The 20,661-nt window shown below is 58.9% G+C and overlaps 2 protein-coding genes across 3 annotated transcripts in view; both read left to right on the top strand.

Annotated features, from left to right (window-relative positions):
* RNF157 (ring finger protein 157) overlaps positions 1-7,146 on the top strand; it is a 99,903-nt gene extending 92,757 nt beyond the window's left edge. The window contains exons 18-20 of one of the 2 annotated variants that reach the window (XM_075562247.1): positions 91-186; positions 3,230-3,273; positions 4,712-7,146. In XM_075562247.1, the coding sequence (XP_075418362.1) occupies positions 91-186; positions 3,230-3,273 (140 nt within the window). In that variant the 3' untranslated portion in view covers positions 4,712-7,146. The remainder of the gene's footprint in view (positions 1-90; positions 187-3,229; positions 3,274-4,711) is intronic. The other variant, XM_075562246.1, reaches the window with a different exon arrangement.
* A 1,441-nt stretch (positions 7,147-8,587) lies between these two features.
* On the top strand, positions 8,588-12,215 carry FOXJ1 (forkhead box J1). The gene is made up of 2 exons (XM_075559457.1): positions 8,588-9,342; positions 10,963-12,215. Exons 1-2 carry the CDS (start codon positions 8,845-8,847, stop codon positions 11,728-11,730), a joined length of 1,266 nt encoding a protein of 421 aa, XP_075415572.1. The 5' UTR covers positions 8,588-8,844; the 3' UTR covers positions 11,731-12,215.
* The last annotated feature ends 8,446 nt before the right edge of the window (positions 12,216-20,661 follow it).

Below are 20,661 nucleotides of genomic sequence, written 5' to 3'. Positions count from 1 at the left end.
TCACACGTGGTTTGGTTTGTGTGTCTCCATCCTTAAGACTTTGAGTGTAAGGCCAGCAGAGCAGCTCACTGTTGCCTCTGCTCCTTGCAGGCCAGAGGACGAGCGCATTCCTAGGGGTGGAGTGTGGCAACAACAATGACTTTGACACCGTGGACAATAAGCTGTGCCCTGAGGTCTGCTTACCTGGTGAGTGGCCGTCTGCTGAACATGAACTTGGTGGGAGACAGTCCCTTACTGTGACCCCTACCCTCGCCCTGCTCGGGGATGTGTTCGGATGCGGGCAGCCACTCACTCCGAGAAAGTAAGCCGGGCGAGGGGAGACCTGGAGGAACTCCCTGCAAAGGGCAGCCCCTGAGTGGGAAGACCAGGACAGGGAGAGAAAGGTAAACCAGGCCCTCCTCAGGATGGGGCCATTACCACAGCAGGAGGCCTGGGCCTGCCCCTCACAGGGAGCCCTCTGGGAAGACAGCATGAGCCCTTCCGTGAGAGGAAGTGTGGTCAGTAGAGACCAGTTTAGAAGCCAACGTTTGCAGAGAAGCAAGGAGTGACCCAAGGCCAGTCAGGAGACCCCTCACTTCAGGACTGACCCATCTCACCATACTCGACTCCAAACCCAGGGTTGCTTCTTAGAGATGAACCGTGTTCAACACATACCCCACCACCCCACCCCACCCCCATCTGGCCCCAGGGCACCAGCTTAGGCCTTACCCCTAGGGGTCTGCTCCACGTGGTGGTGGTGGTGGTCTAACCCTCTTACAGCCCCTCCAGGCCCCACCGGAAGGAAGCTGTCTTTCACCACAGAACAGCCACCTCCTGGGGCCAGTGCTTTCCTAGCTCGCTCGCTGGAGAAGTGGCTGGAGGCGCTGAAGGGCAGCCCCTCCTGCGGGTTGCCACTCTCCACCAGCTCTGTGGGGGCACAGGCCCCAGGTGCCCAGCCCCCACAGCTGGGCTCTAGGCAAGCAGTCCTCCATGCCTGCAGCCTTCCAAAGGGCTCCTCGGCCATCAGCCATCACCCACAAGTTTTTCCTGTCGCTGTTGCCCAGTGAGGCCAAAAGAAGTGGTGTCTCCTGCTCCCTGGCACGGGGAGGGAGGAGGGAGCGTGGGCCCCTCGGCCTGCCTCCCAGCCAGCCAGCCCAAGCGCACCTCCCACCTCCCCACTTGTGGTCTGCTTCTATCTGTCCATTTGTGTCCCATGTCTCTCCACCAAACGTGAATGTCCGTCTGGTTTGTTTCTTTTCAATCTCCTCTGTGCCAACACTGCCCATTGCCCTGAGCCGGCTGGTGTGCAGGCAGCAGGCAGCCGCCAGTCACCACGCAGGTCTCCCCAGTGGGCCAGGGCCTGCAGCCACGACGCTAAGTGTCCAAGGAAAGAGAGGCGTGAGAATAAAGTACGTCCTGCTACACAAAAAACGGTCAGGGGCTCATCTCCCATTGGTGTTGGTGGCCAGTGGCCACTCTGCTCTGGCTCTACCTTGGGCCTGGGGCAGCTCTGCCTGAGCTACTGGGCGCCCTTCCAGCTGCCCATGGTGGTGGGCATGAGGCTTACCCCTCCTCTTCCTGCCCCCTCCTGCCAGCCTGCTTGCTGGTGCTTCTTCCCCTAGTGGTGTTGGGGGAGGGGAGCAAGCGAGGGAGACAGCCTTCCTGGTGGTGGCTGAGTGGGGCGCACAGTGCGAGTGGGACCAGGCAGAAACATTGGATGGGTCCTCTCTCCCCAGAGGTCTCGGGGTTCTTGCAGGAGGGGACAGAGGGCCTGCGCTGCCCCCCCTCCCCACCGGGAACCGTTTCTCAGCTTCTGCTGTTTGCATCAGTGGGGCCATGTGGGGAGCTTGCACCGTGGTAGGTCCCTGTGGAGTAAATAGGCCTCCTCACACCCAGCTGGAAGTTCAGACACCCGCTGACCACTGACCGGGACTCCTACAGGGCAGCTTGGCTCCTCGTGTCCGAGGCCAGCTGGTTCCTGCTCTGGACAGTGTCTTCATGCTGCGGTCTCCACTTGCGCCTGTTGCCTCGCCAAGCAGACACTCTCTCCTCACAGAGGCATGAGAAGGGGAGTCCAGGGGAGCCCCCCACCCTTCGCTCTCACTGCACCTACCACCAGCCTCCTGTGCCCTTGCGCCCGCTCTACAGGGAGGCCCGCAGGGGCCAAGCTGCCAGGCTCCCTTCCTCACCACCACCACCCTTGTGTGCGGGGCCGAGGAGGCCTGTGCCTCTCAGCCTCTTCCCCAGGAAACTTCCAGCCCCTCAGCCCCGGACCAAGGGTGGGTTTCTGGCTTCTCAAAGGTTCTCTATGGGTGAAAATCCAAGTGGACAGGTGTCAGTCCTTAGGATATAGTGTCAGAGTTTGATGGCCCTGAGCAGTGACTGCAGTGGGGAAGCAAAGACTATTTGGGTCTGTTGGTGAAAACATAGGTGCGTTTTTAACCGCCTGCATTTTGTATGAGAAAGGGTCCCCAGTAGAATCTAGAGATACTTCTAGCGGCCTGAGCTTCCATTCAGCCCTCTCCTCAAGCCCCTTAGCCCAAGGCTAGGCTGCTCCTAGGACACTCAGTCGGTGGGGGGGGGGGGGCAGTGAGGAAAATCAGAACCGAGACTCTCCTCCACGGGGGGGGGGGGGGGGGGGAGAAGCAGAGGTCACCAACATCTGCCCCTAGGGGTCCCTTCATTCTCCCAGTGCCTTTCCCCAGGGGGGGCTGATCCCCGCTCTGGAGAGTCAGTGCCCCGATCTCCACCCCTGCCCATCCTGAAAGAGCCCTGGCGGTGCAGTGGTTCCGGGTTCCAGAGAAAGACTGGGCTTTGACCCCAACTCGCATAGACAGTTACAGTCTGTCTCCAGGAGTCAGAGACACCATGGTTTGCGGGAGGAGTTCACATCCCAGCAGCTCTCCGTCCAGAACCCTCCTCAGCCTTCCCAGGCTCCTCACTGAGGCCAGACCACTTTGGGGGAGGGGGGTGAGCAAGGCAGCTGTGGGCCCTCTGGAGCGGTTATGCGCTCCCCTTATGGGGAGAGGGCGCCTCCTCCGGGCTACTGAGGCTCCTTCCCCTCACTAGCAGGAACACAGACTGCCTGTTAGGGCTGGGTCCAGATCTAGAAGCGGGTGGGCGCCCTCAGCCAGGGCTCTCTGGTGGCCTGAGGGCCGTGCCTGGAACCCGTTCCTGGTGTGCTGCTGCTGTCTTACTTTGTGCTGTGTCTTCGCTCGTTCACCATGTGCTTTTGGTCTTTCCTGCCCAGCAGCCGCAGCTCCGGAGTCCTGCCCCATAAACACTGAGGACTAGGTATGACACCTAACACGCTTACCAGCGAACAAGCAGCAGTGTTGGGGCTACTAGCCTCTAAAGGTCACACTGTCTTCTCGCCACCCTGTCACACACGGAGGGCCACCCAGGGAGGGGAAAGACACCTCAGGCCCTTGCCCAGACCCCGCTGGGGGAGTGAGAGGCCTTTCTCCCCAGGGTCCACCAGCACCCACCGTTGCTAGGGCCTCAGGGTTGATTACCACCCCAGGATGTTGGTGGGATCACTAGAGACACTGCCGGGACCCTGGTCCTTCTGCCCTCAGAGCTTTGGTCTGAGGCCAGCCTGACCGTGGAGGCGGCCCCAGCCTTTCCTGAGTGCCCTCACTGGGACTGGAAATGCCGCAGGCCTTGGGATTGCTGCACTGGCTGTGGGTCAGCCTGCGCAGGGCCAGGCCCGGTGAGAGACTCAGGGGCACAGCAGTGGATGAGATTTGCCCATCGGCCCGCCCAGAAGGAACTGACCGTCTAAGGGGGGAAGTGGAGAATGAAGCCTCAGTAGAGGGTGAGGAATGGGCTGGAAGACAGGGTGCAGGGCGCTCAGGAGAGAGAACCCCGAGGTTGTGCATGCTGGGGATGGTGCCAGGAAATGAGGTTCACAAGGTCCCTGTGGCCAGAGGAGGAAAGGCTAGCCAGCCCCCCAGTGCATGAGGGTGGGGAGCCTGGGGCCTGCCCTTCCTGGGGAAAGGGCCTCTCCACTGCCCTGTAGAAACCATAGCCAGAGGGCCCAGCTGTGAGCTGGCACATGTGGCTCAGAGCAGTGCTCTGAGCTAATCTCTCCCTCTCCAGCTGTGGATGAAACCCCAGGCTCAGAGCAGGTGTTTGCCCAAGTCCCACCGCTAGGCTGTGGCCAACAGGCTGCCCTGAGGACAGCCTTCAGACAGGGACAGGAGGCGAACAAAGCAGAGGCAGATGATTTGGCTTTGGGGCCCAAGTGCAGCTGCTCCCAGGCTGAGACCTAGGCAAGAGGAGGCGCCCTTTGGCCAGACATGGGGGACCCCATGGAGAAGCAGGCAGGGATGTTGGTGCAAACACTAACACTTGGGCCCAAATTTACCGACTCTTCTCACGCCCTCCACCTCTTCCTGCCCTGCTGCTGGGCTCAGCTGGACCCAGGCCCTTCTCGGTCACAACATAGAAGCAAACCGTGAAACCCAACAAGTAAGACACCAAAGTGGACCGTAGGCTAAGCTCACAAGACCAGGAACTCTGGTGGCCCCTCTAGCAGTGGCTCCGCCTCCCAGTTCTCACAAGGTGGCTTGTGCACACACACACACACACACACACACACACACACACACGGCACTCGGGAACACGCATCCTGCTAGCTCCGGGCCGAACTCCGGGCCACTCTGCTGGAGGCACCGTCCACACCTGGCCAGAGCCCTGGCCCCTGTAACCACCCCTCTCTCTTCCCCAGGCGCCTGGCAGGCTGATGACAATGCTGTGGGACGGCGGAGCACCCAGCGCCGGCGCTTATCGTCCAGCAGCCTGGAGGACCCCGAGGACAGGGCTTGCGTGTGGGGGCCACTAGCTGTGTGAGGACCCCAACCCATCCCCGGGCCTCCCTACTGTCCTCACATTCTGTCCCGTCCTCACCAAGCCACCTCCTCGAGACTCAGCCTGTGCAAAAGCCAGCTGGCGCGGAGGCCAGCCTGCCCCTCTCCCAGCCTCATCTCCTCCTGCAACTGTGGGTCACCCCCCAGCCCCAACCTGAGGAACTGGAAGTCTGCTTTCTCCCCTGCTGAAGTCACTCCTGGGAGCCGGCCGACTCCAAGTGCCCGGCATCCCAGTCTCTGAGTGTCAGGGGGAGCCAGGCGCCACATCCAGGTCTTTCTTGCACATCTTTTCTCTCCTTAGGGGTCAGGCCAGAAGCCTCCAAGCACCCACTGGGGATTTTCTGGAACATTCCCCTAACCTCACAGCCAGCTTGAAGCTCCTGTTTGGGTGGGATTGGGAAGGACTCAAGCAAGAAGGGAGGAGTCTCTCCAAGTCCCAGAGCAGAGGTGGTCCCTGAAGTGTTGACAGCAACAGCTGCCCTGGTCCCTGAGCCGTCCCCTGTCAGAGAAGGACCCCCCCCCCCCAATCAGAGCATCCTTGAGTCCCTCCTAAGACTCCACCTCCAGTAACGTATTCTGACCACTTCTGCGTGCCAGGCACTCTTAGATGCTATCACCACAGTTTTCCTCCTCACCACAGCCCTGGGGGGCACCCCATCTCCACTCTGTTCAGTTAATAGTTACAGGAATGGGCTTCAGAGCCCCAGAGGAAATGGACAGCCTGGGGCCAGTGGCAGGGCCTGAGAGGTGCCAGGTGGCGGCTTTCCTGCCTTCCAGACCTGCTGAGTCCAATGGGTGAAGAGAGAGGTCGAGGCCCTGCGACTCAAGGGAGCCTTCCCTGGGCTCATGAGTTGAGAGGTATAGAGGTGGTGTCCAGATCATGTGTGCCCACCCCTGAGGGACTGCCTATAAACCAAAGCCTTGGACCAGGCTGGACAAAGCCCCGTCATCCCTCCTACCCCTGGCATTATCCGGGTAGGGGCCCACCAGCTCTTGGAGAGATGCTTGGCCTATAGGTTTTGGGGGAGGTGGTTATTTAGCAGAGCATGAGATGACTTACGAAGTCAAGCCCCATACAATTCCTTGGGAGGCAGAGAGGAAAAGCACTAGGCTCCCCTCCCCGATGCACCCTCAGCAGCCCTGGCTGCTGTCATTCCAGAAGGATCTTCCTCAGAGGGCGGCCAGGCCAGCACCCAAGGAACACTTTGTGGCGGTAGCCCAGGAGGGAAGAAATGGCCTTTGCCCTCCCTGGTCAAGAGGAGGGCCATTGTCCTGATTGGACCATGGTGTAGGCAGCTGGGATTGCAGCTCCTGCCTGGACTTCCACAGTCCACCTTCTGTGGAATACCTCAGTACACACCATTATTACAAGCCCACTTAATTCCTTTCTTCCCCCAACATTTTACAGCCCCTCTTAGGTCTAACCAAGAGACGCTGAGCAATAATCCCATTTTGACTTCCTTGAAATTGGGGCTCTGTAAACGTCCAGCAACAGGGGAGTTTCCCTGGCTGAGCAAGGGGGGGTGCGGGGGCTGGCAGGTCCGCTCTCCCTCCCTGCAGGTCGCAGTGACAATGTGGTGTGATCTTGAGATCCCCCAAGGAGCCAAGATGCAGGAGAGTCAGACAGACAGCAGCCACAGGGAACCCTACCTACGTGAAGGCAGTTGTTGGCATCCCTTCCTTGAGGATCTGCGTCCTTCCTCATAGGATGTGCTTGACCTTCCCTATCCCCTTGCCCGCCCCCAGCTCCCTTTTAACAGGTAGGGTCCTGGCCCCTGACAACCAGGGTTGGCAGCGTCCCCTCCCTCCTGTTCCTCTAATGCAAAGGGCCTGCCCACCCTCCCCCTCCTGTGCAAGTGCTCTATGTTCTGGGACACAGAAAAGCTGGACACCCGGGAGAGGCAGGCCTGGTCCAGAAGCCACGGGGCTCCTGGCCGCTCAGGTCTGAGCCTTCGGATGGAGCCAGGAGCCAGCTTCCATGCCCAGCCCGGCCTTTTTCTTCCATCCACCCCCTCCCCAGAGTGGATACTCCCACAGGGGGCAGCTCCTGGGCATAGCACAGACGTAGAGGGCCCTATCCACCGGCCTGCCCTGGCATGCTGGTTGCGCTCTGCTTTTGCACCGACACACCCGGAGTGTGAGTGCGTGTATGCCGCTGCTGCACACGCCCTAGCTCCCTGGAGGACACAGGTGGGCGCGGCCACCACAGCGGGGACATGAAGGGTGCAATATTTATGGGTTGCTGCATGATTCTCAAACGTGAATAAAACTGCTTATAAGGGAAGGAGAGCTGGTAACCAGGAAGGTGGCTTCTGTGTGACCCACTCTGTCCTAGGGCTTGGGGGGTGGGGTATTCAGGGGGATCTGTGAGGAGTGGGGAAAGTTCTGCTCCCAGGGAGTTACCGGTCATTGGGAGGGGGGCAGGGCAGGGCAGAGTCATACCCCACCCTCACCCCCTGGGCGGCTGCCTTAAACCGGAGAAGTCCTGAGCTCAGCCCCTTAATAATTAAAGAGCTGAGAGGTTGATGACAGGAGGGAGGCCATCGCAAGGGAGAAGGGCGGAACTCATTCCCCCCCCTGGCCCTGTCGCTTTAAAGGCTAGTGAGGTTATGGGGCAAATGACCCGGCTGGGACAATTTGCCAGTCCGCAGTATTCCCGACTCCCCCTTGGCATTTGGGGAAGGGACTGCGCTCAGCCTAAAGCCTCTGGAGGTTCAGCTCTCCAGACTGGATATGACGGGGAGTTGGGGGCGGGGAGCCGCTTACCGGGAAACCGGTCGCCCTGCCCGCCTCGGTGTGTCTGCGAACGGTGGGGCGCATCGGCGGGCCCGAGCGCAGGTGGCATCACCGGGCACCAGTGGAGACTCAGGGTGGGGGAAGAGGGAAGGCCACGGAAACCTGAGAAGGTGCCGCTCGCAGCCCTCCGAGGCGAGGCGGGAACCCCAAGGATACGGTTCCCGAGCGAGAGCCCCGCGCCCCCGCTGCCGGGGCGGGCGGGCGCCGGCGGTTCGGGGCCGCGGGCGGGAGCGCAGGGCCCGCGGGCGGGAAGACGCGGGGGGCTGGGCGGGCCAGAAAACGCGGCCTAAGGAGGGAGAGCCCGAGAATTACCGCGGGGAAGGGCCGCGGTCTCCTAGGAGACGATCTGGCCAATAGCAGCTGCGGAAGCTGTTTACGGGGGCGGGGCGTCGCCATGGCAGCTGGAGAAGCCTTTCGGAGCGGCTACTTAATGCCGGTCCCGGGTCCACGGGCGCTCAGAGAGGTGCTGTCGGGCGGGGGGCGTCAAGGGGCGCCGGTGGGGCCCTCGAGCTGAGGGCAGAGAGCCACGGGGGGTGGGAGGAACTACTTCCAGAACCTTCTTTTGGCCCGGGCTGCGCTCTGAGCCAGGTAAGGGACCGGGAGGGCTGTGGGCCAAGAGCAGGGAGGGCGTAGGTCCCTAGTCCGCGCCCCCGTCGGTTCCCGAGGAAGTGGGAGACCCAGGGGCTGACATTTGAGGACTTGTGGATCATTTCCCCCGTCCGGCTGTCTCGTTGCGTCCGCTTTCTCGGGACCCCTCTCGGAGTAGCACTTTCCAAGGATCGGCCGGCCCCCGCGGCGCTGGGCCCCTCCCCTCCCGTTCCCATTTGATGGGGAAGGTACTGGTTTGTTTCCCGCTGGTCCGAGAACGGGGCCCCCCTACTCCTCCCCGCCCCCGTTTGACTCGGAGCGTCTCCTCTGAATTCCCGAGGAGGAATGAAAGAAGAGGCGGCCAACTTGGCGGAGCCCGCGGGCCCTGCTCAGGCCCTAACCCCGCCGCTCACTCCCCGACCCCGCTGAGCCGCAGCCTCTCTCCTGGGGTGATGAGGGAGAGCGCTCAGCCCCCTGCGGTCCCCACAGGCGACCACTCACTCGTTCGGAGTCGTCGGCCCGGGGCCGCGAGATGGACGCGCGCGTCCGTGCGGCCGCGTAACTGGAGCCGCGGGGTCAGCCTGTGGATGGTGGCCTCCCCCTCAGAGACATGGCAGAGAGCTGGCTGCGCCTCCCTGCTGCGGGGCCAGCGGAGGAGACCCTGCCAGAGGGTGGCCCGGAGGAGCCCGACGCCCTGGATGACAGCCTGACCAGTCTGCAGTGGCTACAGGAGTTCTCCATCCTCAGCGCCAAGGCCCCCACCCTGCCCCTGGGGGGCGCCGACCCCCACGGCTACCACCAGGTGCCAGGCTCGGCCGCACCAGGGTCCCCCCTGGCTGCCGACCCTGCCTGCCTGGGTCCGCCACACACTCCAGGCAAGCCCACGTCCTCGTGCACGTCCAGGAGCGCCCCGCCGGGGCTGCAGGCCCCGCCCCCGGACGACGTGGACTATGCCACCAACCCACACGTGAAGCCACCCTACTCGTACGCCACGCTCATCTGCATGGCCATGCAGGCCAGCAAGGCCACCAAGATCACGCTCTCGGCCATCTACAAGTGGATCACAGATAACTTCTGCTACTTCCGGCATGCTGACCCCACCTGGCAGGTAGGGGAGGTGTGGGAGGCTGCCATTCCCTCCCTCCCCACCCCTCCCTGTGCCCAGCTCTGGACTCCCCTTCCAGGAGGCCCACCCCAGATCTGCAGCCCACATGGGCTGAGGGCAGGCCGAAGGCCATCTGCCCAGAGCCCTGTTCTTGGAACTGCCCTGCCCTTAGAGTTGCTGAGAGAGAGGAGGGAACACTCAGGTCCCAGGGGAGTTTAAAGGTGCCGAGGGCTAGGCTCAAGAGCTGGCCCTTCCAGAAGGCCAGCTAAGACCAGGGCTAGACGTGAAATGGGTCTTAACCAACGTTGAAGAAAGTGTTAGGTGGAGGGAGGGAGAGAGGGAGGATACACATTCTTGTCCCAAGTCCTAGAATTCCACGACTTTAGCCTGTCCAAAGGCAGTGTGTTAAGGCTCGACCCTGGGCTAAAAGCAGCCACAGCCTCCCGCCATGCCCTGCTGTCCACCAGGGAGGGTGGGGTGTGTCCTGTGAACAGATTGGGGAGGGGGCCCTTCCTAAAGCTGCTGCCCCACCCCCTCCCCAGCTTCCTGCCTCTACTCCTCCCCCTCTCTGCAGCCGACCTCCCTAGGGGGACAATTACCTGAGCCCCGGTGCTCTCCACAGGGGCTCGCCTGCCGCTCCTGCCTCTCTGGTGTTCCAAGTCTCCGGAACCTGGCACTGAGCAGCCCAGGAGCCCTGGCCACCATGTAAACACCCCAGTGGGGCACACACACACCCCCACAGTGCCCCAGCTCTTCCCCACCCCCAGATGGTCTGGGCCAGAGGAAGCCCGGGAAAGGAACCGCAGGATGTCGGGATTGAGGGCAGACATTGCCTGAGCCTTACGCTGACAGGATCAGTAGCTGGCTGGGCCCAAGGACACCAGGCCAGGCAGGGCCTGTTCCCTGGGGCACCCACAGGGGCAGCTCATCACACCTCATCCCAAGCCTTTCTTCATGTGCTCAGGCACTGACCACCAGCCCCCTGGAGAGGAAGCAGACACACACACACACACACACACACACACAATCCGGCCCTACCCAGGCCCCATCTCCCCTATGGGCTCCAAGTCAAAGGAGGGGGCTGGGGGACTGAGGGCCCAAGCCAATAGCTAGTTCCACAAATAAAGACCATCACTAGTTTTCCCACACAGCATCCCTGCACACACGCAGGTCAGCACGCGCGCGCACGCACCCACACAACCTCCTTGTCTAGCCTCCACCCTCACTCTGCAAATGGAGGCCAAGCAAGCCTGGGCCTCAGGAAGTGGGCCCAGGCCCTGAAGGAGCTGGGGGCTTTGGCCGAAGGCCTCTAGCCGTGGGGTAAGGGGGAGGGGGGCAGGCGGCCAGGGGTGGTGCTGAGAGCCACCCTGCAGCTGGGGGCTGGATGACTGAGGCGGCTGATCTCCCAGCAACAGGAACAAAAGCCCCCAACCACACTCCCTGCGCCCGCGTCCTGTGGCTTGTGTCCCAGTGGCCCGACAGGCCGGCTCGTGGGTTCATCCCCCCTCCTTTGCCCAAGAGAAGGTCAGGGTGGGGGGAGGGTGAAGCTAGGTGCCACCCTGCCTACCCCCCCCCTCTGAACTGGTGCCTAATCCTTCTGGCGTTTTCTCTCTCTATATCCAGAATTCCATCCGCCACAACCTGTCCCTCAACAAGTGCTTCATCAAGGTGCCCAGGGAGAAGGATGAGCCGGGCAAGGGGGGCTTCTGGCGCATCGACCCCCAGTACGCTGAGCGGCTGCTGAGTGGGGCCTTCAAGAAGCGGCGGCTGCCCCCAGTCCACATCCACCCTGCCTTCGCCCGCCAGGCCTCTCCGGAGGCCCGGGCCGCACCCTGGCCTGGGCAGCTGACAGTCAGCAGCGAGGCCCAGCAGCTGCTGAGAGAGTTTGAGGAGGCCACCGGGGAGGTGGGCTGGGCGGGGGGTGACAGCAGGCCTGGGCACAAGCGCAAGCAACCACTGCCCAAGCGGGTGGCCAAGGTCCCCCGGGTGCCCAGCACCCCGCTGCTGACGCAGGAAGAGCAGGGCGAGCTGGAGCCTCTCAAAGGTAACTTTGACTGGGAGGCCATCTTCGACGCAGGCCCGCTGGGCGGGGAGCTGGGCTCGCTGGACGGCCTGGAGCTGAGCCCGCCGCTGAGCCCCGCCTCCCACGGAGACGTGGACCTCACCGTCCACGGCCGCCACATCGACTGCCCCGCCACCTGGGGGCCTCTAGTGGAGCAGGCTGCCGACAGCCTGGACTTTGACGAGACCTTCCTGGCCGCCTCCTTCCTGCAACATCCCTGGGACGAGGGCAGCAGTGGCTGCCTGCCCCCGGAGCCCCTCTTTGAGGCCGGGGAAGCCAGCCTGGCGACTGAGCTGCAGGACTGGACCAGCGTCGGCGCCTTCTTGTAAGAGGCCAGGCTCCGTCCACCTCCGGACAGTGCCCACCAGGGCCCAGAACTGTCCCCCGCAACGCAGACCCTTGGACACCCCTCCATGCAGGCAGGGGCTGTGCCAGGTCTCCTGAGGCAGACCCCAAGAGGCCTCACCATCCCAGCTCAGGTGGCCCTCAAATTCAAGCCAGTAGGCTGAGAACAAGGGCCCCCCACCAGCCGAGTGCCTCCCAGCCCCCCACATACAGTGTTTCGTCCCTTCCCTCAGGGACTGGCCACAGGACCCTGTGCTGCCCGCTGCCCAAGCAAAGGAAGGTGATGGGGGGTGGCGGGGTGGCCAGCTGGGAAGAACAGCACCGGGCCACCTTCCCCAGAGAACCCCCTCCTAGACTCCCCCCCTCCCTTTCTCCAGGTCTCTATCTAGAGAAAGTTCCCAGGTATACCAGATGCTAATTAGGTGACAGCAAATTAACCCCCTGGAGGCCTCTCCCAGCAAAAGTTTCCCTGGGGTAAGGGAGGGGGGCAGTGGGTGGGGAGGTGGGCAGAGGACAGGCGTGGGGGCTGGGCAAGCAGAGGAGACAAATGCCTGGGCAGGCATGGGAGGGGACCAGGAGTCCCCTTAGTCCCCTGGGGTCTTCCCCTGGCCCATCCTTAGGGGTCAGGCCAAGTTTGTAAGCCCTAATCTTTGCAACCCATTTGGGGCTGAGACTCAGCAGCAATAGGACGTTGGGGCTTCAGCAGGGCTAGGGCAGGGCAGCCAAGCTGAGGAAGGGACAGGCAGACTAATGTAGTGCACCTAGCCATAGCTCAGACTTAACCAAGGGACACCCAACTGACTGGACCCGGGGGAAGGAGTGGAGGGGTGCTTTCCCCATAGGGTGCCCCCAGCTGTGTCCGACACCCACACTCCCACCCTGAGGGGGCAATTTAACCTTTTTCATGAAAAGTTATTTACAATAAAAAAATTTAAAAATAAAATTTTTAATAATCTGAAAATGAGCCTGCTCTGGGCTTTTTGTGGGGGGGGAGGGCAGTAAAGGGAAGAGTTGGGGGGAGGGGAACTGTCCTGGGAGGAAGCGAGGGGGGGGAGGGTTGGCAGCAGAAGAGCCCCTGAAGAACCCGCCACAACCTGTTTCTCCCCCAAGAGAGAATGCAAGGGAGAGGATGGTCCCCTGAGGCCAGGGCCTCAGCACCTGCATCTTGGCAATGGGGACAGCAGTGCCCACAGCTCAGGTTAGGAGGCACAGCTCCCCCCTCCTGGCCCCCTGGGTCTCACAAAGGCCCGAGTGTGTCCAGGACTCATCCCCCACCTCCAGGGCCTGCCCAGGCTCGCCTGCTGGAGCCCTGTGCCCTGGCCTGGGCCTGCCTCCAAAGCCTGCCTCCCCACGGCCCCTCCTAGTCCCCACCACCCACCCAGGGTGGTGTGTGCACCTATCTGGAGCAGGCTGGGAGGGGCAAGGCCAGGCAACCAGGGGGATGGCTGAGACCTTACCTACCCCACTCCCTCAGTCTGGAAGGCCCACCCTGGGGGGCCAGCCCGTTGGCATGCTGGTGGGAAAAGAAGTCCCAGCATGTCTGTGGGACACCCTGCTGGTACCTGGCAAGTCCCTCACATCAGTTTAATCTGGACTTCACCTCCCCACCCAGCACCCTTATCCTGGGTGCCTGCACCCAACACACACACACACACACACACACACACACACACACACACTGCCCCACAAGATCCTGCTCTACCTTCACTCATTCCTTCCACGTCCTGCACTCCACAGGCGCTGGTCCAAGCCAGCATTCTCTCAGCTAACTGGCTGCTTTCACTTGCTAATTATTCCAAATATTTCAACCCGGCAGCAGCATGGCCTGGAGAGGGGCCTCCCTCAGCCCAGAAGCCAGCCTGTGCCCTCCCCAAGGAGCAAGCTGCTCAGGGGGCCCTCCACCTCTGAGTGGAGTTCCCTCCCTCCTCAAGCCCCGCCTCTTCACTCCCCACGCAGTCCCACACTACCCCAAGGGGAAGCAAGGGGGCTCCAGCCTTCTCCAAGATTCCTGAGGTCCCCCAAGTTAAGCCTCCAGCCCCCTTCATCAGCCCTCTGCCCCAGGCCCCTGGGACTAGCCTCAGGCACTAGCTGCACGGCCCAAGAGGAGGAGAATGAGTCTGAAGAAGCAAAGCAGGCTGGACTAATGCAGTGAAGAATCACCCACCCCGGAAGTTTCTGAAAACCCACCTCCGCCCAGGCCGCCCTTCCAGAACTTTCCATCAGTCTCCTGGGATTTGGACTCAGGTGTCCACTGGTAGTTTTTGAAGTGATTCCAAAGCCAAGTCAAAGGAACTTTGTTGGGGTGGGGTGGGGTGAGGTGTTCCCCCCACCCCAGCCTTTTTGCAGGCAGTGTCGGTATGGGGGGAATCTGACCTTCACAGCCAGTCACTCGTATTCCAAAGGAACGTAGGGTGCAATGCTTAAGCACTAGGCGGTGCTGACAGGTTGGAGGTCCAAACCCACCAGTGGGCCCTGCAGGAGAAAAAGCCGCCACGACCCGCCCATCTGCTCCTGCAAATGTGATGGCCTAGGAAGCCCCATAGGGCAGCTCTGCTCCCACCCACACAGGCAGTGTGATCAGATCACCCACTCCATCACTGCCATCCAGTCTACACCCATTCATAGAGACCCCTTAGGACAGAGCGGAACGGCAACTGCGGGCTTCCAGGATGTAACTCTGTGTGGGAGTAGAAATCCTCCCCCAGAACAGCTGGTGGTTTGGCACGCAGTCAGCAGACCCCCACCTCACCCACTGTGCCACAGGGCTTCCTATGACCAGGATGGATCCCTTCCTGTTACACACACACACACACACACACACACACACGCAGTTACTGAGAGAAGTACAGTAGACTCACGCTTGTTTCTAGGCTCACGTGTACCAAATCCAAACCCGGTCAAAATCCTCTTTGAGAGTGCTACACACTTGGCGGCTCTGGCTCTCGCCACCTCAGACAACCTCCCCCCTGCATAACCACAGTCCACAAACCAGTTGCCACTGAGCAGACCCCAGCCCATGGCAGCCCCAGGTTTGGGTCTCAGGAGGACTGGCTCCATCAGGTTCTCAGTGGTTGGCTTTTCATAAATAGATCACAGGGTTTTCTTCTGTGGTACCCCCACCCTTTCAATCAGCAGCCAAGTGTGCAACCCAGTGATACCACCAGGACTGCCACATAACCACAGCACAGCAATCAAAACGAGGATGCTGAGATAGGACTGATTGGATTGGGTTGAGTTGGGTTGGGTTGTAGTAGACTGGTCTAGAGTGAACTGGTCTGGATTAGATTGTTTGTGTTGAGTTTGCTTGGATTGGGTTGGGTTGGATTAGATTGGATTGGACTGGACTGGACTGGGTTGGGTTGGATTGAACTAGAGTGGAGTGCATTGGACTGGTTTGGATTGGATAGGACTCCACTGGGTTTGGTTGTTTTGGATGGGACTGAATTATATCAGACTGGACTGGGTTGGGTTGTATTGGACTGCACTAGATTGGGTTGGTTTGTATTAGTTGGGTTGGATTGGACTGGGCTGGATTGGATTGGGTTGAATGAGTTGGGTTGGGTTGAGTTGAATTGGATTGGACTAGACTGGACTGGATTTTATTGGATTAGATTTGACTGTATTGTACTGGACCGGACTGGAGTGGATTGGGTTCGGTTCTGTTGAATTGAACTGCACTGGACAGGACGGAGTTGGCTTGGCTTGACTGGACAGAATTGGACTAGACTGGACTGGGTTGGATTGGATTAGGATGGATTGAGTTGAACTAGACTAGACTGGACTGAACTGGATTAGGTTAGACTGGACTGGATTTGTCTGTTTTGGGTTATTTGAATTGGGCTGGGTTGGGTTGGGTTGGGTTGGGTTGGAGTAAACTGCACTGGACAGGACTGGGTTGGTTTGGTTTGGACTGGACAGAATTGGAGTAGACTGGACTGGACTGTGTTGAGTTGGGCTGGGTTAGGTTGGATTGGATTAGATTGGTTGGGTTGGGTTGGATTGAACTGGACTGGACTGGAGTGGATGGGTTGGGTTGAGTTGGACTACACTGGGCTGGATTGAGTTGTGTTGGAATGACCTGGACTGGATTGGACTGGAATAGACTGGGTTGACTTGGGTTGGGTTGAATTGGACTGGAGTAGAGTGGACTAGACTGGACAGGAGTCTCTTGGGTTGGTTTGGGTTGGATTCGATTGAACTATACTATAGTGGGTTGGGTTGGATTGGACTGGACTGAATTGGATTTGACTGGACTGGATGGGATTGGGACAGGTTGGGTTGGATTAGCTTGGACTGGACTGTGTTGAGTTGGATTAGACTGGATTTTACTGGATTGGGTTGAGGTGGGATGGATTGGGCTGAACTAAATTTGATTGGAATGGATGGATTGGACTGGGCATAACCAGACTGGGTTGGATTGGATTGGATTGGATTGGATTGGACTGGACTGGATTGGCTTGGCTTGGCTTGGATTGGATTGGGTTGGATTAAACTGGACTGGACAGGGACTGTACTAGATTGGACTGTGTTGGGTTGGGCAGGACTGGACTAGATTGGATTGGATTAGTGTGATAGTTAAGGTTTATTGTGCTAACCTGGCCAATAAATACATGTGGGATTAATTGAAGGGCAGAGATAAATGGCTCAGTGAGCCTTGCTTTCGGTTCTCTTGTCTCTTGCTCTCTGATGGTCAGACAAGTGTGTGGCTCAGCTGGCAAGGCTCACTTCCTATGGGACATCCCTGAGGAGAAGCCACATGGACCTACACTGATGCAGTCCAGCACCCAGGACATTGTAGATTAATGTCAGATTTATGGGCTTGGACTGGACTGGTTGGGATGCTTAATGTACACTTACTTTTATATAAAACTCTTTCTTACACATATATGAGTTTCTGTGGATTTGTTTCCCTAGTTTACCTAGACTAACACAATTAGGTTTGGTTGGGCTGGATTGAATTGGACTGGACTGGACTAGACTGCAGTGAACTGGACCGGACTGGGTTGGGTTGAATAGAACTGCACTGGACTGGGTTTTGTTGTATTGGTCTGGATTGGGTTGGGCTAGATTTTACTGGACTGGACTGAACTGGGTTGGATTGCATTGGGTTGGGGTGAATTCAATCAGACTGGCCTGGATTGGACTGGGTTGGGTTTTTTGGATTGGACTGGACTAGGTTGGGCTGGATTGGACTGGACTACATTGCACTGCACTGGATTGGACTGGATTGGGTTGGCATGGATTGGATTGGTTTGGGTTTGATGGGTTGGACTGGAGTGGACAGGGCTCGATTTGTTTGGGTTTTGTTTGGTTGGATTGGATTGGATTGGACTGGACTGGCCTAGGACTGGGCTGGATTGGGTAGGGTTCGGTTGTGTTATGTTGGATTAAATTGGACTGGGCTAGACTAGACTGGTCTGGGTTGCATTGGCTCAACTGGATTGGATTGGATTGGATTGGACTGCACTGTATTGGGCTGGGTTGGGCTGGATTGAATTAGACTCACTGGATTGAATTGGGTTGGGTTGGCTTGGATTGGACTGGACTGGGTGGGATTGGACTGGACTTGATTGGACTGAGTTGGGTTGGTTTCTTTTTTTTAATCATTTTATTGGGGGCTCATACAATTCTTATCACAATCCATCCATCCATCCATCCATCCATTGTGTCAAGAACATATGTGCATTTGTTGCCATCATCATTCTCAAAACGTTTGCCTTCTACTTGAGTCCTTAATATCTGCTGCTCATTTTTCCTCTCCCTCCCCACTACCCCTCACTCATGAACCCGTCATCATTCATAAATTATTATTATTATTTTGTCATATGTTACACTGTCCGTCTCTCCCCCCCCCCTGCCTTCTTCTCTGCTGTCCATCCCCCAGGGATGAGGCTATACCTAGATTCTTGTAATCAGTTCTTCTTTCTACCCCACATTCTCTCCTCCCTCCATTGGGTTGGTTTCTATTGGATGGGACTAGATTAGACTGAAGTGGACTGGTCTGGATTGGATTGGACTAGACTGGATAGGGACTAGACTGGGTCGGACTGGGTTGGGTTTGGTTGGGCTGGATTGGACTAGACTGGATTGGATTGAGTTGGGATAGGTTGTTGGTTTGAACTGGACTGGTCTGGACTTGATTGGATTGGATTATTGGACTGGATTGGACTGGAATGGACTGGATTAGATTGTACTGGGTTGAGTTGGGTTTGATTGGACTAGACTGGACTGAACTCAATTGCATTTGATTGGGATCGGTTGGGTCGGATTGGAATTGCTGGGGTGTGTTGGGTGGAGTGGACTGGACTGGGTTGGGTTAGATTAGATTTGATTGGATTGGATTATACTGGCCTGGATTGGATTGGACTAGACTGGACTGGGTTGGGTTGGGTTGGACTGGATCAGACTGAATGGGGTTGTGTTGAGACATGACTGGATTGGACTGGACTGGATTGGGGTGGGTTAGGTTGGATTGGACTGTACTGTACTAGACTTAATTGGGTTGGGTTGGGTTAGGTTGGGTTCACTTGGGTTGGGTTGACATGGGTTGGATTGGATTGGACTGCACTGGACTGGATTGGATTGGATCGGGCTGCACTGGACTAGATTGGACAGGACTGGGCTGGATTGGGTTGCTTTGAGTTGGATTGGACTATAGTGGACTGGGTTGGGTTGGGTTGGGATGAGATGGAATGGATTGGATTGGATTGACACCTTGGCTGCAACAATGGGCTCAAGCCTAAGAACAGTGGGAGGATGGCATGGGCCCAAGCAGTATTTTGTTGTGTTGTGCAGACGGTCACTATGGGTCCCCACCGGCTCGATGGCACCCAGCAACCGCAGCAAGCCACAGACCCCCTCTCGTCTGTTGGTGGTCCCTAAGATGCTCTCTGTCCCTCCCAGTGCCCATATGTTGCACTGAACTGCCGAGTCTCTCTGAGCCTTGTGGCTTGGAGCTTTTTCCTCTTCCCCACAAGCCCTGAGTTAGGAATGCTTGCCCCCTTGTCCTTGCCCTAGGCTCCTGGGGTATCCCATGAGGTCTGGAAGGCTGGGGTTCACTGGGCCTGCATAGTGTGAGCTCCGGAGCAGGCTGCCTGAGCAGGAACTGCTCTGACCCCCTCCCCCTGCAAACACACACACACACACACACACCCTCTGGGAGGGACAGTGGGGGGCAGGAGGTGATCAAGAATCAGGTCAGGGCCACCCTGGGCTGAGGCCCAAAGGAAAGCAGGTGTATTTGGCCTCCCGGCAGGGGACAATGAACTGGGCCAGGGGCAAGCCTGGGCCTGTCCAGTGGGGGAAGGGTAGCCCCAGTCCTGCAGCCGCATTCCTGTGTGAGGAGGAGGAAGATGCAGGTTTAGAGAAGGGAGTGGAGACCCCGCTGGGAAGGGGAGCAGGCTTCTTGAGCCACCCACACTGAGTTGTCCTGTTGGCCTGTGTGAGCCTAGGGCACTCCCCACCAGGAACTTTGTCCTTCCATTCTGGGCCTTCCAGGAAGGATGGGTCAGAGCCACCACCCTGGGCATGCTGGGGCCTGAACTTACCCTGCTGCGTCAGGGGCAGGAGGGAGCGTAGGGAGGGCAAGGGAAGATAGGCGCAAGAACCAACCCAGTGGGGCAACTAGACCTCCCAGGTCCTGGCCCAGCCCCCATCAGCCCCACAGGTCACACCACATGGCCTGACTCTGGTCCAGAGCTGGGCAGTGGCACCGCCCCTTGGAGGTTGCAGAAACCTCTCCACTGAGCCCCCAGGAAGGCAGGAGTTCCAAGAACTGAGAGGCAGAGCTTGCCTCCACCACCACCCCACCCCCCCACCCCACCCCCCCACCCCCACCCCAGCAACTGAAACCCCCCCCCAACCTGCCCCTCCCACAGCCCTCAGGGCCTTTGAAGCCAAAGCCCCAGGCTACCTCCGGAACTGGAACGCTGTTTGCCCAAGGAATTAAGTGCAGGATCCCACACCCCTAGGCTGCTCTGCATGCCCCCTAGCACCACCCCCACCTCATTTCTGGATACCAAGCCCCTGTCCTATTCCCATGACACCCCAGTTCACACCAGTCTGCTTAAAGGAGACACTGGAGAGTCAGACTGGGAGAGGTGGATGGGGAGGAAGTAACCACAGCTCCCCCTGACACTCCTAGCATCAAGCACTGTGCCCAGCCTGGAGAGCCAGTACCTGCTGGACAGATGAGAGTGGGCAGAGATTGAGGCGAGGGCCCTGCAGGCCCAGACAGAGCTGCCCTGTCCCAGCCAGGGTGGGACCCACTCCCCTGGGCTTGGTGGAGACCTTGGAGGGCAGTGGGAGCTGTGAGCAGGGTCGTGGAACCAGGGAGGGAGGGACCCCGGCTGAGTAGGAAGGGACAGGTGGCCAACTTGCTTTCTTCCATACCCTACCCTGGCTGTTCTTGGTCCCCAGCTGCCGCAGGCCCAAGTCCCCACCAGTCCTGAGAGTGGAGCTCACAGAGGCCCAAGAGGCAGGCAGATGTTGCTCTAGAGCAGGCGTTCTCAAACTACGGTCCGCGGGCCACAGGCGGCCCACCAAGGACATTTATCCGTCCCGCTGGGTGTTTTTGCCCCGTTTGTTTTTTTACTTCAAAATAAGATATGTGAAGTGTGCATAGGAATTTGTTCATAGTTTTTTTTTTAAACTATAGTCCGGCCCTCCAACGGGTCTGAGGGACAGTGAATTGGCCCCCTGTTTAAAAGGTTTGAGGACCCCTGCTCTAGAGAAAAAAGATTTTCCCAATGCAAGAGACCTATGTATGAAGTCTGACCGGGACAGAAAAGACAGATGCAGTGTCTGGGGGAGGGAGCCCATCACCAGGAGCCCGCTGTGGCATCTGAGCAGGAACCGCACGCCCAGCAGGGCACGAGGACCAGGCGCTGTCACAGAAGCATGTGCAGCAGGAAAGG

This window comes from Tenrec ecaudatus, chromosome 10 (assembly GCF_050624435.1).
Source record: "Tenrec ecaudatus isolate mTenEca1 chromosome 10, mTenEca1.hap1, whole genome shotgun sequence".
NCBI lineage: Eukaryota > Metazoa > Chordata > Mammalia > Afrosoricida > Tenrecidae > Tenrec > Tenrec ecaudatus.
This window is presented reverse-complemented; position numbering and strand designations above follow the sequence as displayed.